Here is a 14,103-nt window from a genome sequence, read left to right as displayed (position 1 = left end):
GGAGCCTGCATAGACTTGCCCTGGAGCTGCTGCCTGTGCCGGGTGGGGAGGAGTGGAGGGCGAGAAGTCGGTGGGGAAGGAAAGCGGCGCCAAAAGAATACCCACAACATCTTGCGCCTGGAAGGCAAAGCAGACGGCAGTGATCCCTGCAGACTTGCGGGGGCGACGCCTGGAGCAAGAACGGGGACATACAAGCTGGTGCTTTGTGTGGTTGTGTATGGGGTCTTCATGCTTCCTGCCTGAGTTCCCAGGAGCTTGTCTCTGCTTCTCTAGGCAGCTACCACAGCCTGTCACAAACAGCTCCTGGCTCTCCACTTCTCATAGTCTCAATTCCAAAATCCATTGCCTCACCCTGCACCTCCTCTCCACCTCCACCTCCTCTCTACCTCCGCCCCTCCCAGCACCTCCCAGCTGCTTGTGTTCTGTGTCTCCCCATTCTCTCCTGGCCTGGGGTGGGGCGGGACGGGGGTCTTTCCTCCTGTCTGTCCTTTGATGTCCAGCTGAAGTGTCACCTCCTACAGGCAGCCTCCCCTGGCTATGCCAGTTTGTAGTGATTGCCCTCTCCTCTGAATTCTGTAAGCATTTCCCTTGTGTACCTGCCCCTGCGCCCTGCAAGGTGGGCCTGGCTTGTTAGAGTTTTACTAGGAGGGCCTGGTACCACCACAGCCCAGCATGGTGTGGTGCCTCAGCAGGAGGCATCTGGTTACAATCAACCCAAGCTGTTCCAGCCAATTTGAAGAAACTTCAGGAGGAAGAGGGTGTTAGGAGGGCATGGGGACCCTCCTGCACCTGAAGCCAGGAAGTGCCACCAATCATAAGGAGGTAGGGGCCTCTTTCCGCTGCTCCCTGGGACTCTCCAGGTGTACGCGGCCTCAGCCTCCCTCTGCACACCTGCATCTTTCTTCTCATCAGCTTCCTCTGCTTTAAGCGTAAACATGGATGCCCAGGATCTGGCCTCAATCTTCTGAGTCTGGTGCCTACAGTGTACTGACGGTGTGAGACCCTAGTCCTGGAGGATGGGGGACAGAATCTGATCGATCCCCTGGGTTGATGACTTCCCTGTGCAATCAACGGAAGCCAGCGGGGCAGGGTCACACGCCCCGTTTAGAGGTGCAGACTTTGAGGAGGGATGTGGGCAAGTCTTCCCAGGAACAGGTGGGGCAGGGAGGAAAGGGGGGCATCTCTGGTGCAGCCTGGTTCGGAGCAGGAAGACACTTAGTAAATGCTGATAGACTGCAGGACAAAGGCAAAGGTGCTGAGCTGGACCCTTGATTTCTGCCCTTCTCCCTTCTGGCACCCCAGCCAGGAAATGGCTGCAGCCTTCTGGAATCCCGTTCGTTTTTCTTACTGGTTCACAAAAGGGGCCAAATGGAAGCAGCAAGACCTGGGTTTAAATTAAATCTGTCAACTACCAGCTCAGTGAATCTGGGCGAGTAACGCAAGACTTGAGTGTCCTTACCTGAAAAGTAGAGGTTAGAGGGATGCTACGTGCAGTTGTGTGTGTGAGGAGAGGGGAGGTGGGGGGACTCGTGAGCAATTGAAGGTGAGGGTGGAGCCCTGTGCCCAGCACCCATGCACTGGGGACCCTAAAAGGAGCATCTTCTCATGGTTTTACATATCAGAAATTGGGATGGCATGTCACTGGGACAGTGTCTTTTTTTCTTGTATGGTGGCACATAAATAGGTGCTTCTTATAATTAATGGCATCTTAGAGTTGATGAAATATGGAATATTACCTGTTGTGCTGATCTTGGGCAGACTACAATATCTCTGGGTAAAAATGTCCCCATCTGAAAAACAGGGACAACGTTCCTCCCTCGGCCAGTCACTATGGGGCTAAAATGAGACCACATCTGTCAAGGGTTTTGCCCTCACCTCGTTCCCTGCTGGACGGCATCCTTGGTGGGCAGAGGTGGGCTTCAGGTAGACCAAGCCGTGCTAAGCTAGGACCAGGAGTGCTAGTGCCACTGTTTGTCTGCGGAGAGGGAGGCCTCAGTGCTGAGGGCCAAGCAAATATTTGTGGTTATGGATTAACTCGAACTCCAGGCTGTCATGGCGGCAGGACGGCGAACTTGCGGTATCTCCACGACCCGCCCCTGTGAGTCCCCCTCCAGGCAGGTCTATGAGGGGTGTGGAGGGAGGGCTGCCCCCTGGGAGAAGAGAGCTAGGTGGTGATGAGGGCTGAATCCTCCAGCCAGGGTGTTCAACAAGCCTGAGCTTGGAGTAAAAGGACACAAGGCCCTTCACAGGCCAGGCCTGGCAGCCACAGTCCCAGATCCCTTTGCCATGCGCCTCCCTCCTTCCAGGCCGAGGGTCTCCAGGGCCCAGGGCCATTCCGACAGACAGTTTGCCGCCCAGGACCCTCCATTCTCCCCGCCCCACTTCCACCTTTGGGGGTGTCGGATTTGAACAAATCTCAGAAGCAGCCTCAGAGGGAGTCAGCCAGAATGGCGAGCAGGGTCCGGCAGGGTGTGCAGAGGGCCAGGGGGCCTATCCACTGGGGAGGGCTCCTTGCTCTCTGGCCACCAGGGCTATCTCTGTGGCCTTGTGGGGCACCGGGTGGTTTGGGGCAGGGGTTGAGGTTCCAGGCCTAAAACCACACAGTCCTGGCCTTGAGTCCTGGCTCTGAGAGTAACACACAGATGTAAACATGGATGCCCAGGACCTGGCCTCAATCTTCTGGTGCCTACAGTGTACTGACGGTGTGAGACCCTAGTCCTGGCGGATGAGGGACAGAATCTGATCGATCCCCTGGGTTGGTGACTTTCCTGTGCAATCAATGGAAGCCAGTGAGGGTTGGATTTTTAATAAACCACTTAACTCCTCCGAGTCTCAGTTTCCCCCTTTATGAAATGGCATTGACAGCATTAATAGCTACCTCTTGGGTGGTTGTGAACCTTAACTGATGTCATATCTCATGTTTACTGAGCATGAGCTGCGTGTAAAGCCTGTTTAATTCTTACAACACACTTTAAGGCAGAAATACAACACGTTATTCCATCCATTTTACAAATGAGGAAACTGAGGCATGGAGCAGTTTAAGCATCTTGCCCAACATTGCCCTCCAGTAAGTGCTGGAGGTAGAAATCGCACCGTGCAGTCTGGCTTCATGACCTGCCCTCTGAATCCTGTAAAAGTTGTTTGAAGGACACCATGAGTGTCCAATCAACATTAGCTAATATTCTCAGCCCAGTCATCAGACTGGTAGAGGCAGCCTCCCCACTGTCCCCGAGGAGGGCACAAACATCCTGGCGCCCTCTCCACCGCATTTTGGAGCTGCTTTCTGGGCAGGCAGTGTGACCTCAGCCCCACGTAGAGCGGGCGGCCGAGGCCTTCTGAGGGTGACTATATGTCTAACGAACAAGGACCCTCAATCCCAGCTTCCGCCCTGACAGCCAGCACCCAGGGACAGCTTTTCATTCCGCTTCCACCTGGGGGTGCAGGCAGAGCAGCAGCGGGGGTGGGCACTGCCCGGAGCTCAGAAGTCCTCCTCAGACAGGTGCCAGCGCCTCCGGAATGTGGCGGCTCACAAGCCTTCTGCTGTTCGTGGCCACCTGGGGAATTTCCAGCACACCAGCTCCTCTCGGTAAGGCCACCCTACCCCTACCCCAGGATGCTTGTGGCCTCTACAAGGCCCTGGTGGGCATCTGCCCAGGCCTTCACGGCTTCCACCATCTCTCTGAGCCCTGGGTGAGGTGAGGGGCAGATGGGAATGGCAGGAATTGACTGACAGGTCCCAGGTAGGCCAGCTGCCAGAGTGTCACACGGGGGCTGTCAGGGCAGGTACACGTGATGGCAGGGAGCCCTGCGATGACCTCCTAAAGCTCCCTCCTCCACACGGGGATGGTCCCAGAGTCCCCTGGGCCTTCCCTCTCCACCCACTCCCTCCCTCAACTGTGAAGGCCCCAGGCCCAGGCTGCCACCCGCACCGTCCAGCACAGCCTGTCCTGCGCACACGCACACCGTCCAGCACAGCCTGTCCTGCGCACATGCACACCGGCCTCAAGGCTGCGCTGCCCCAACCCCTTTCCCGGTCTCCACAGCCAACGGGAGGAGGCCGTGATTCTCGGGGAGGTCTGCAGGACACATGGGCCCCTAGAGCCACACCAGGCTGTTGGTTTCATTTGTGCCTTTGTTGAGCTGCTTGTCTGCCTGGGACCCGCACGCCCACCCTTTCCCGCGGTGTCCTCAGCTCAGGCATACCCTTCTCTAGGATACCTTTCCCTCCATCCCCTCTTGCTCACACCCCCAACTTGATCCTTCCCTCCTGACTGTGCCCTGCACTCAAGACAAACACTTTGTGGAGCCCAGGGGACACTTGGGGACCCTCCCTGGGTGACAGGTCTGTCTATCCTCCAGGTGTCCCTGCCCAAGGGGAGGAGCATGGGGAATACTTGGTCGGGGGAGGAGAGGAAGACGGACGGGATGTGTCAAGATGGGGCTGCACACGGTGTACTGAGGGGACAGTGAGAGGATTTAAGTTGGCAGCCTTTACAGCAGTAGCCAGGGCTTGAGTGCTGATCTCTGGGCCAGGGACTGTATTGGATGTTTTATGTGACGGTCTTATTCCCATGTTTTTGGATGAGTAAATTGAACCTTAGAAAGGTAAAGACGCTGGCTCAAGGTCACACAGAGGTCGGGGTGGGGTTCACAGGGAGGCCTATCCATCTCAGAGCAAGGCTTCCTCCTCCAGCTGCCATCTGCTTCCTGGGGAGGAAAAGAGCAGAGAGGCCCTGGGCAGAGCCATGACCTAGAATTAGAATGAGTCTTGAGGGGGCCGGAGACAAGACCTTCCCAGGCTCTCCCAGCTCTGCTTCCTCAGACCTTCTCATGGCCTTAGCCCCTCTTAGGCCCCTCCACCAAGGTGAGCTCCCCCTCCCTCCAAAACCAGACTCAGTGTTCTCCAGCAGCGAGCGTGCCCACCAGGTGCTGCGGATCCGCAAACGCGCCAACTCCTTTCTGGAGGAGCTCCGTCCCAGCAGCCTGGAGCGGGAGTGCGTAGAGGAGATCTGTGACTTCGAGGAGGCCAAGGAAATTTTCCAAAATGTGGATGACACAGTAAGGCCACCATGGGTCCAGAGGATGAGGCTCAGGGGTGAGCTGGTGACCAGCAGGGGCCGAGAGGAGCAGGTGGGGACTCAATGCTGAGGCCCTCTTGGGAGCTGTGGGGGTGGCTGAGTGGAGCGATTAGGATACTGGTCCTACGGTGTTGGCCAGGCACATGTGACCGCAAGAAACAGAATTCAGGAAGAAGCTCCAGGAAAGAGTGTGGGGCAACCCTAGGCGGTGACTCCCACCAACCACAGTGCAGGTGGTTCAGTCCACCCTCCGGCCACCACTGAGTACCACTGCCTCCCTGTCCCGTCTCACAGAGGGGACCGAAAGGCCATCCTGCTTCCACGCACGCCTCTGCTGATCCGGGTGTGTGTAACCAAGACTCACCTCTGTCCACATGAAATCGCTCCCTCTGTGCCTCACATCAAAGGGAGAAAATCTGATTGCTCAGGGGGTCAGAAGACAGGGTCTGTGTCCTATTTGTCTAAGGGTCAGAGTCCTTTGGAGCCCCCAGAGTCCTGTGGAGGTGGCCCTAGGTAGCAGGGTGAGCTTGGTAGCAGGGCTGGCTCCCCGAGACAAGGCTCAGACCCGCTCTGTTCCTGGGGATCGCTTCAGCCACTAGGACCTGAAAGTTGTGCATGGCTTGGGCCCCCTTCCAAGGCATCCAGGGATGCTTTCCAGTGGAGGCTTTCAAGGCAGGAGACCCTCTGGCCTGCACCCACTTGCCCTCAGCCTCCACCTCCTTGATTGGGCCCCCATCTGCTCCCCTCCATCCCCACCACCTCTTTCCGCAATGGCCTCCCTGGCAGACACCACAGTGATTTTCTGCAGGCACATATCTGATCACATCAAGTCCCCACCGTGCTCCCAGCCTCCCTGATGGAGCAGCCAATCAGGCACAGGCCCTGGGTCTCAGCGTGGGGTGGGTGGTCCCAGATTGCCGCAGCAGCAACCCTGGTGCCTGGTTAGGAAGGCAGACCCTCTGCCCCCATCCCCCCAACTCTGAAGAACACTGGCTTAGGGAAAGGCGAGATGCTCAGGGGTCCTCCAAAGCCCTCGGGCAGAGGGAGTGAGGGGGCTGGAAGGAGGCCGAGTGACTTGGCGAGGGATTCGGGTCCCTTGCGTGGCAGAGGCTGCTGTGGGAGCGGACAGTCGCGAGAGCAGCGCTGCAGCTGCCTGGGGAGAGGGTGTTGCTCCAGGGACGTGGGATGGAGGCTGGGCTGGGGAGGAGCAGGGAGCACCAGCTCCTAGCGGGCCGAGGACCATCTGGCGTTGATCCCTGTTTGTCTGGAAGCCCTCGCCTCCCCTGCCCGCTCACCGCTGCCCTGCCCCAGCCGGGCGCGCCCCCTCTGCACACCGGCTGCAGGCACCTCACGCTGCCCGCTCTCTCTGCAGCTGGCCTTCTGGTCCAAGCACGTCGGTGAGTGCGTTCTAGACCCCCGGCTGGACTACCGGCGCCCGTGCCACTCGGGGTCTCTGGCCGCTGACCCCCTACCCCGCCTTGTGTCGCAGACGGTGACCAGTGCTTGGTCTTGCCCTTGGAGCACCCGTGCAGCAGCCTGTGCTGCGGGCACGGCACGTGCATCGATGGCATCGGCAGCTTCAGCTGCGACTGCCGCAGCGGCTGGGAGGGCCGCTTCTGCCAGCGCGGTGAGGGGGAGAGGGGGTGCGGGCGGGCGGTGGGGCGAGGCTGGGCCGGGTGGGGGGCGCGGCGCCAGCGCCAGCTGCCCGCGCCCTGCCCTGCCCGCAGAGGTGAGCTTCCTCAACTGCTCGCTGGACAACGGCGGCTGCACACACTACTGCCTAGAGGAGGTGGGCTGGCGGCGCTGCAGCTGCGCGCCCGGTTACAAGCTGGGGGACGACCTCCTGCAGTGCCAGCCCTCAGGTGAGAGGCCCCCGTTACATCGCCCAGGAATCACGCCGGGTGCCCGCGCGCGGGGTGGGCAGGCCCCCTGACGGGGCGCGGCGCGGGGGGCTCAGGAGGCTTCTACAGAGTTGAGCCTTGGGGCAGCGGCAGACGCACCCCAACACCGGGGCCGCTGTTAGCGCAGTCGGCCCGGGAGCGGGGCGCGCCCTCCGCTTTCCCTGCTTCCTTTCTTCTGGCTCCCCGCCTTCCTCCGGCGCCCCTGCGCACCTGGGGCCACCTCCCGGAGCGCGAGCCCAGGGGTGGCGCCGCTCCCCAGTGTGAGCGGATCTGGGGCCAGGCCTGCAGCGTCCTCCTCCACGTAGCCTTGGCTGCGTTTATTTTCCCTGACGTTGTCCGGCGTGCATCGCATTTCCCTCTCTACCCGCTTGCTTCCCTGAGGAGAGAACAGAACCCTGATTCTGCTTTCTTTTATATTTTCCTTTTTATGCGTTTTAATCAAATTTATATATGTACGAAACTTTAAAAGTCAGAGTTTTACAACTCTTACATTTCAGCATGCTGTTCCTTGGCGTGGGTCATTTTTTCATTCATTTTCATTAAAAGGTGGACCCTTTTAATGCGGAAATTCCTATCTTCTACCTCTAGGGACACTTGTTACTTATTTCTTCTATAATCTCCCCTTTACTTCCTCTGTTTTGTCTTTCTGGACCTCCCATTATTCAGACCTCTTTCCTCTAGTTTTACTGTCTCTTCTATTTCCCATCTCTTTGACTTTGTGTTTTCTTTCAGGGAACTTTCTTTTTTAATTTTTTTTTTTTTTTTTTTTTTTTTGAGATGGAGTTTCACTCTTGTTGTCCAGGCTGGAGTGCAATGGTGCGATCTCGGCTCACCACAATCTCTGCCTCCCAGGTTCAAGCGATTCTCCTGCCTCAGCCTCTCGAGTAGTTGGGATTACAGGCATGCCCCACCACGCCCAGCTAATTTTGTATTTTTAATAGAAACGGGGTTTCTCCATGTTGGTCAAGCTGGTCTTGAACTCCCGACCTCAGGTGATCCGCCCACCTTGGCCTCTCAAAGTGCTCGGATTACAGGCCTGCCCACCCCGTGCACGAGCCCCCTCGCCCAGACTCTTTCAGGGAACTTTCTAAACTTTATAATTCAATTCTTCTGCAGAAAAAAATGTTTGGCCAGGCTCAGTAGCTCAGACCTCTAATTCCAGCACTTTGAGAGGCTGAGGTGGGAGAATTGCTTGAGCTTGGGAGTTTGAGACCAGCCTGGGCAACACAGTGAGACCCTGTCTCTATTTTTTTTTAAAGTAAAAAAAAGATTTAAAAATTTAACTTTTTTATTTTGAAATAATTAGAGATTTCCAGGAAGCTGCAAAGAAATGCCTGGTGGGCCTGTTGGCCTGTGGGTTTCCTGCAAGGTGGTGGGAAGGCCCTGTCATTGGCAGAACCCCCGATCGTGAGGACTTTCCTTTTTTTTTTTTTGAGACGGAGTCTCGCTGTGTCCCCCCGGCTGGAGTGCAGTGGCCGGATCTCAGCTCACTGCAAGCTCCGCCTCCCAGGTTTACGCCATTCTCCTGCCTCGGTCTTCCCAGTAGCTGGGACTACAGGCGCCCGCCACCATGCCCAGCTAATTTTTTGTATTTTTTTAGTAGAGACGGGGTTTCACCGTGTTAGCCAGGATGGTCTCGATCTCCTGACCTCGTGATCCGCCCGTCTCGGCCTCCCAAAGTGCTGGGATTACGGGCTTGAGCCACTGCACCCGGCCGAGGGCTTTCCTTTTAGGCTGCTTTCCAAGAGGATCCCTCCAAGCTCTCGAAGGATGGGGGATTGCTCACCCATGCTGTTCGGCCCCTCGGAGCAGGGTGGGGCAGGGGAGCTGGCGCCTGTGCAGGCTGTGAACATTTGCGTGACTCCCTGTGGTCAGCCAAGAGCCGCACTCCTTCCTGAGGGGGGGCCTGGAGTCCCTAGTCAGAGTTACTGGCAGAGGGGAGTCAAGCCAGTGAGGAGGGCTCTGAATTTCTCTTACAAACTCTCAACATGCCCTCCCACCTGTACTGCTTTCCTGGCAGCCCCACAGCCTCCTGTGGTTCTCTCAGCCCATCATGGGCTGAGATTTTTGCTTTCCAGTCTGCCAAGTCAGTGACTGCATCCATCTCTCTGCTGTCAGCTTCTGGAATCGTGTTGCTGCTGTGTCCTCTCCATTCTCTTGTCATTATGCAGCTCCCCTGCTGACGGCATCCCATTGCCCCTTTAAGTCTAGATATCTGGACTTGGCATTCAAGGCCCATTTTGAGCAGAGTCGGGCCTACCTTCCAGCCCTCAGTTCTCCATGGTGTGTGTGCTCTCTTCTTGGCAGGGAGGCTTCACAAACATGCCCAGCCTATTGTAAGGGCTCTCCAAGAATGCTCACCTCCTTCTCCCTATAATTCCTTTCCTCTGTGAGGAGCTCAGCAGCATCCCAGCATAAAGCCTTACTAATCCCAGGGACCACCCCCAACAGCCCTGGGGTACAATGAGCCTTCAAGAATTTTAACCACCTATGTAAGGAGACACAGCCAGTGGGTGATGCTGCCTGGCCTGACTCTTGCCATTGGGCGGTAATGTTTGTTGACTGACTGACTGACTGACTGGAGGGGGTTTGTAGTTTGCATCTCAGGGATCACCCCCAACAGCCCTGGGGTACAATGAGCCTTCAAGAAGTTTAATGACCTATGTAAGGACACACAGCCGGTGGGTGATGCTGCCTGGTCTGACTCTTGCCATTCGGTGGCACTGTTTGTTGACTGACTGACTGACTGACTGGAGGGGGTTTATAGCTAATATTAATGGAGTAGTCTAAGTGTCATTGGTTCCTTGAACCCTGCACTGTGGCAAAGTGGCCTGCAGGCAGGAGGAGGACCAAGACAGGAGGGCAATCTCGGGAGGAGTGCCTCGCAGGCCCCTCACCGCCTCCGCCTGCCTCAGTGAAGTTCCCTTGCGGGAGGCCATGGAGGCGGATAGAGAAGAAGCGCAGTCACCTGAAACGACGAGACACGGAAGACCAAGAAGACCAAGTAGATCCGCGGCTCATTGATGGGAAGATGACCAGGCGGGGAGACAGCCCCTGGCAGGTGGGAGGCGAGGCAGTACTGGCTGCTTACGCACTGGGTCCGGGGTCACTAAGCCCATCCTGGCAGCTGTGCAGAGACCGGGAGGGAAGCACTGCAGTTGCTTGCAGGGGATGATAAAGGTGGGGGATACTTCAGGGAAAGATGGATGCAACCTGAGGGGAGAGGAGCAGCCAGGGCGGGTGAGGGGAGGGGCATGGAGGGGTCTGCAGGAGGGAGGGTTACCATTTCTAAAAGGAGCTGGAAAGACGCTGCTCTGCTGGTGGGATTTTAGGCAGGAGCCCTGCTGATGGGAGAGGGCTGGAGGAAGGACTGGGCCTGAGTACACCTCCAGTTCCACATGGGAACTGACACTTACTGGGTTCCCCTCTCTGCCAGGCATGGGGGAGATGGAAACCAACAAATGGGGGTATTGGCCCTGGGGACTCAGACGCTGCGAGGGTCAGGACCCCCAAGACCGGGCAGCCCAGTGGGACCAGAGCCAGGACGGCCCTTCGAGACAGGGGCTGAGGGTGGCCCAAGGGGAACATCCAGGCAACCTGGGGACCACAAAGTCTTCCTGGAAGACACACAAAGCCTGGCCAAGCCTCTCAGGATGCGAGGAGCTCGCTGGGCGATGTTGGATGTGGCTCAGGGTGACTGGAACAGTATGAACAGTACAGGAACAGCACGGGCAAAGTCAGGAAGACACCCTGGGACAGGCTAACTCTGTAAAACGGGCAAAAATAGAAAATACCAGAAAGGGCCTAAGCCTGTGCCCATGTGACCAGGGAACCCAGGAAAGGGCATATGAGACCCAGGAGCCCTGGCCTGGAGGCTGTCAGGAGGTAGCCCTGTGACGTCATTATCCCACCCCATTCCAGGTGGTCCTGCTGGACTCAAAGAAGAAGCTGGCCTGCGGGGCAGTGCTCATCCACCCGTCCTGGGTGCTGACAGCGGCCCACTGCATGGAGGAGTCCAAGAAGCTCCTTGTCAGACTTGGTATGGGCTGGAGCCAGGCAGGAGGGGGCTGCCAGAGGCCTGGGTAGGGGGACCAGGCAGGCTGTTCAGATTTGGGGGACCCTGCTCCCCAGGTGCTTAAGCAAGAGGCTTCTTGAGCTCCACAGAAGGTGTTTGGGGGGAAGAGGCCTGGGTGCCCCCACCCTGCCCACCCCTGTGACAGCTGGTATTTTGCAGTAGGGGGTTCTCTGGTGCCTAGCGTCTGCCAAAGCCACAGGCTGCTTCCCTAGCAGGCTGGGGGCACCTATGCATTGGCCCTGATCTATGGCAGTTTCTTCGGCGGGGGAGGGATCTGGCTCAACTCTTATGCCAAAAAGAAGAAAAAGCATATTGAGAAAGACCAAATTCACATTTCCTACAGCATAATCTATGGCCAGTGGCCCCCCGTGGGGCTTGGCTTAGAATTCCCAGGTGCTCTTCCCCAGGAACCATCGGTCTGGACTGAGAGGACCTTCTCTCCCAGGTGGGACCCGGCCCTATCCTCCCTGGCAGTGCCGTGTTCTGGGGGTCCTCCTCTCTGGGTCTCACTGCCCCTGGGATCTCTCCAGCTACCTTTGCTCCACGTTCCTTTGTGGCTCTGGTCTGTGTCCGTGGTTTCCAGGGGCCTCGGGCTTCCCTGCTCCCATTCCTTCTCTGGTCTCATGGCTCCATGACTCCCGAAAACGGACCAGCCTCCTGCCACTTTGGGATTGACATCCGTTGGCCACTCCTTCTGGCAGGAAAAGTCACCGTTGATAGGGATCCATGGCATAGACAGGTGGCTCCCCGACAGCACCTGGGACGTGTGGGTGCAGAGTCTCCAGGTGGACCTTCTTCAGGCCCTCTGCCCAGGCCTGCATGGGCACAGCAGTGGGTGGGCCTCGGGAAAGTGCCGCTGGGGAGAGGTTCCCCGCAGCCCGTTCTGACTGGGTCCTCTGCCCTGCAGGAGAGTATGACCTGCGGCGCTGGGAGAAGTGGGAGCTGGACCTGAACATCGAGGAGGTCTTCATCCACCCCAACTACACCAAGAGCACCACCGACAATGACATCGCGCTACTGCGCCTGGCCCAGCCCGCCACGCTCTCGCAGACCATTGTGCCCATCTGTCTCCCGGACAGCGGCCTTGCAGAGCGCGAGCTCACTCAGGCCGGCCAGGAGACCCTCGTGACGGGCTGGGGCTACCACAGCAGCCGAGAGAAGGAGGCCAAGAGAAATCGCACCTTCGTCCTCAACTTCATCAAAATTCCCGTGGTCCCGCGCAATGAGTGCAGCGAGGTCATGAGCAACATGGTGTCTGAGAACATGCTGTGTGCGGGCATCCTCGGGGACCGGAGGGACGCCTGCGAGGGCGACAGTGGGGGGCCCATGGTCGCCTCCTTCCATGGCACCTGGTTCCTGGTGGGCCTGGTGAGCTGGGGTGAGGGCTGTGGGCTCCTTCACAACTACGGCGTTTACACCAAAGTCAGCCGCTACCTGGACTGGATCCACGGGCACATCAGAGACGAGGAAGCCCTCGCCAAGAGCCGGGCACCTTAGCGACCCTCCCTGCGGGGCTGGGCTTTTGCATGGCGATGGATGGGACATTAAAGGGTCATGTAACAAGCATACCGCCTGCTGTTCTGTCTGTCCTTCCATCCCTCTTCTGGGTGCTTCTGGAGGGAAGTACCATTTATTGAGCACCTATTGTATGTCACATGCCTTATAAATAGAATCTTAACTCCCAGAGCAACTCTGTGGGGTGGGGAGGAGCAGATCCAAGTTTGGCAGGGTCTAAAGCTGTGTGTGTTGGTGGGGGGATACTCTGTTTATGAAAAAGAACAAAAAACACAACCACGAAGCCACTGGAGCCTTTCACAGGGCTTTGGGAAGAGCCGGTGCAAGCTGGGGATGCTGAAGGTGAGGCTTGACCAGCTTTCCAGCAAGCCCAGCTATGAGGTAGATACGTTTAGCTCATATCACAGAGGAGGAAACTGAGGGGTCTGAAAGGTTTACATGGTGGAGCCAGAATTTAAATCTAGGTCTGACTCCAAAACCGAGGTGCTTTTTTCTGTTCTCCACTGTCCTGGAGGACAGCGGTTTCCACGGTGCTCGGTGCGGAGGCCACCATTAGCTCTGTGGGGAAGCAGCCGGAGACCCAGGAAGCGTTGGTTCAGCCCAGAATGAGCGCACAGTGTCGCGGGGGGAAGCCGTTTCAGAGCAATGTTACACCATCAGGAACAGCAGTAAGAAAGAGGCTCTGGCTTAACCTGGCCTCACGGGCCTCATTGGATGAGACAGAAATAAGTCAAGGATGCTCTGATTTGAAATCATGAAGTACCTGATGAAAATGAATGGTGGAGAGATAAAGCTGAGAAAATTCATCTAAAGCCCACCATCAGCCTAGCTCTCTGTGTGGTCTCAGGCAAGTCTCTTCTCGTCTCTGGGTGTGACGGTTAATTTTAGGTGTTGATTTGACTGGATGAAGAGATACCCAGATGGCCGGCGAAGCACGATTTCTGGGCGTGTCTGTGAGATGTTCTGGAGGAGATGGGTCACTGAGTGGGTGGACTGTGTGGGGAAGGTCCGCCCTCAGTGTGGGCAGGCACGACCCAATCAGCTGGGGACCCAGATGGAATAAAATGGCAGAGGACAGATGAATTCTGTCTCTCCTGGAGCTGGGACACCCTTCTCCTGCCCTTGGACATCAGTTCCAGGTTCTCAGGCCTTTGGACTCTGAGACTGACATCAGTGGCCCTCCAGATTCTCGGGCCATTAGCCCTGTACTGAGGATCCCGCCATCAGCTTCCCTGGTTCTGAGGCCTTGAGACCTGGACTGAGCCAGGCCGGCTTCCCTTCTCAGCTTGCAGGTCTGCCATGGGACTCCTCAGCCTTGATGACCACAAAAGCCAAATCCTTAGGAAGCCCCTTCTCATCTCTCTGTATCTATATACACATCCTATTAGTTCTGTCTCTGGAGAACCCTGATTAACCCAGGGGATATCAGTAAACTGAAGGGATTGGATGAGAGCAGTGGTTCTACACCCTGACTGCACATTTGCATCTCATGGGGAGCCTTTTTTTTGTTTTTTTTTTTTTTTTTTTTTTTTTA

At 57.0% G+C, this 14,103-nt stretch overlaps 1 protein-coding gene across 2 annotated transcripts; it reads left to right on the top strand.

The window, feature by feature from the left end:
• Positions 1–3,501: 3,501 nt before the first annotated feature.
• Positions 3,502–13,741, top strand: PROC (protein C, inactivator of coagulation factors Va and VIIIa). Of its 2 annotated transcripts, XM_007964609.3 has the most exons (8): positions 3,502–3,586; positions 4,892–5,058; positions 6,451–6,475; positions 6,568–6,705; positions 6,806–6,940; positions 9,895–10,040; positions 10,901–11,018; positions 11,962–13,741. In XM_007964609.3, the coding sequence occupies exons 1-8, from the start codon at positions 3,517–3,519 to the stop codon at positions 12,549–12,551; spliced, it is 1,389 nt and encodes a 462-aa protein (XP_007962800.1). In that variant the 5' UTR covers positions 3,502–3,516; the 3' UTR covers positions 12,552–13,741. The 2 variants fall into 2 exon arrangements, with proteins under 2 accessions (XP_007962800.1, XP_037844050.2); XM_037988122.2 differs by having other exon boundaries at positions 3,517–3,586; positions 6,451–6,940.
• Positions 13,742–14,103: the final 362 nt, after the last annotated feature.

Source organism: Chlorocebus sabaeus, chromosome 10, assembly GCF_047675955.1.
Source record: "Chlorocebus sabaeus isolate Y175 chromosome 10, mChlSab1.0.hap1, whole genome shotgun sequence".
Taxonomy (NCBI): Eukaryota; Metazoa; Chordata; class Mammalia; order Primates; family Cercopithecidae; genus Chlorocebus; species Chlorocebus sabaeus.
Note: the sequence above shows the minus strand (reverse complement) of the source record. Positions and strands in the feature narration are given on the sequence as shown.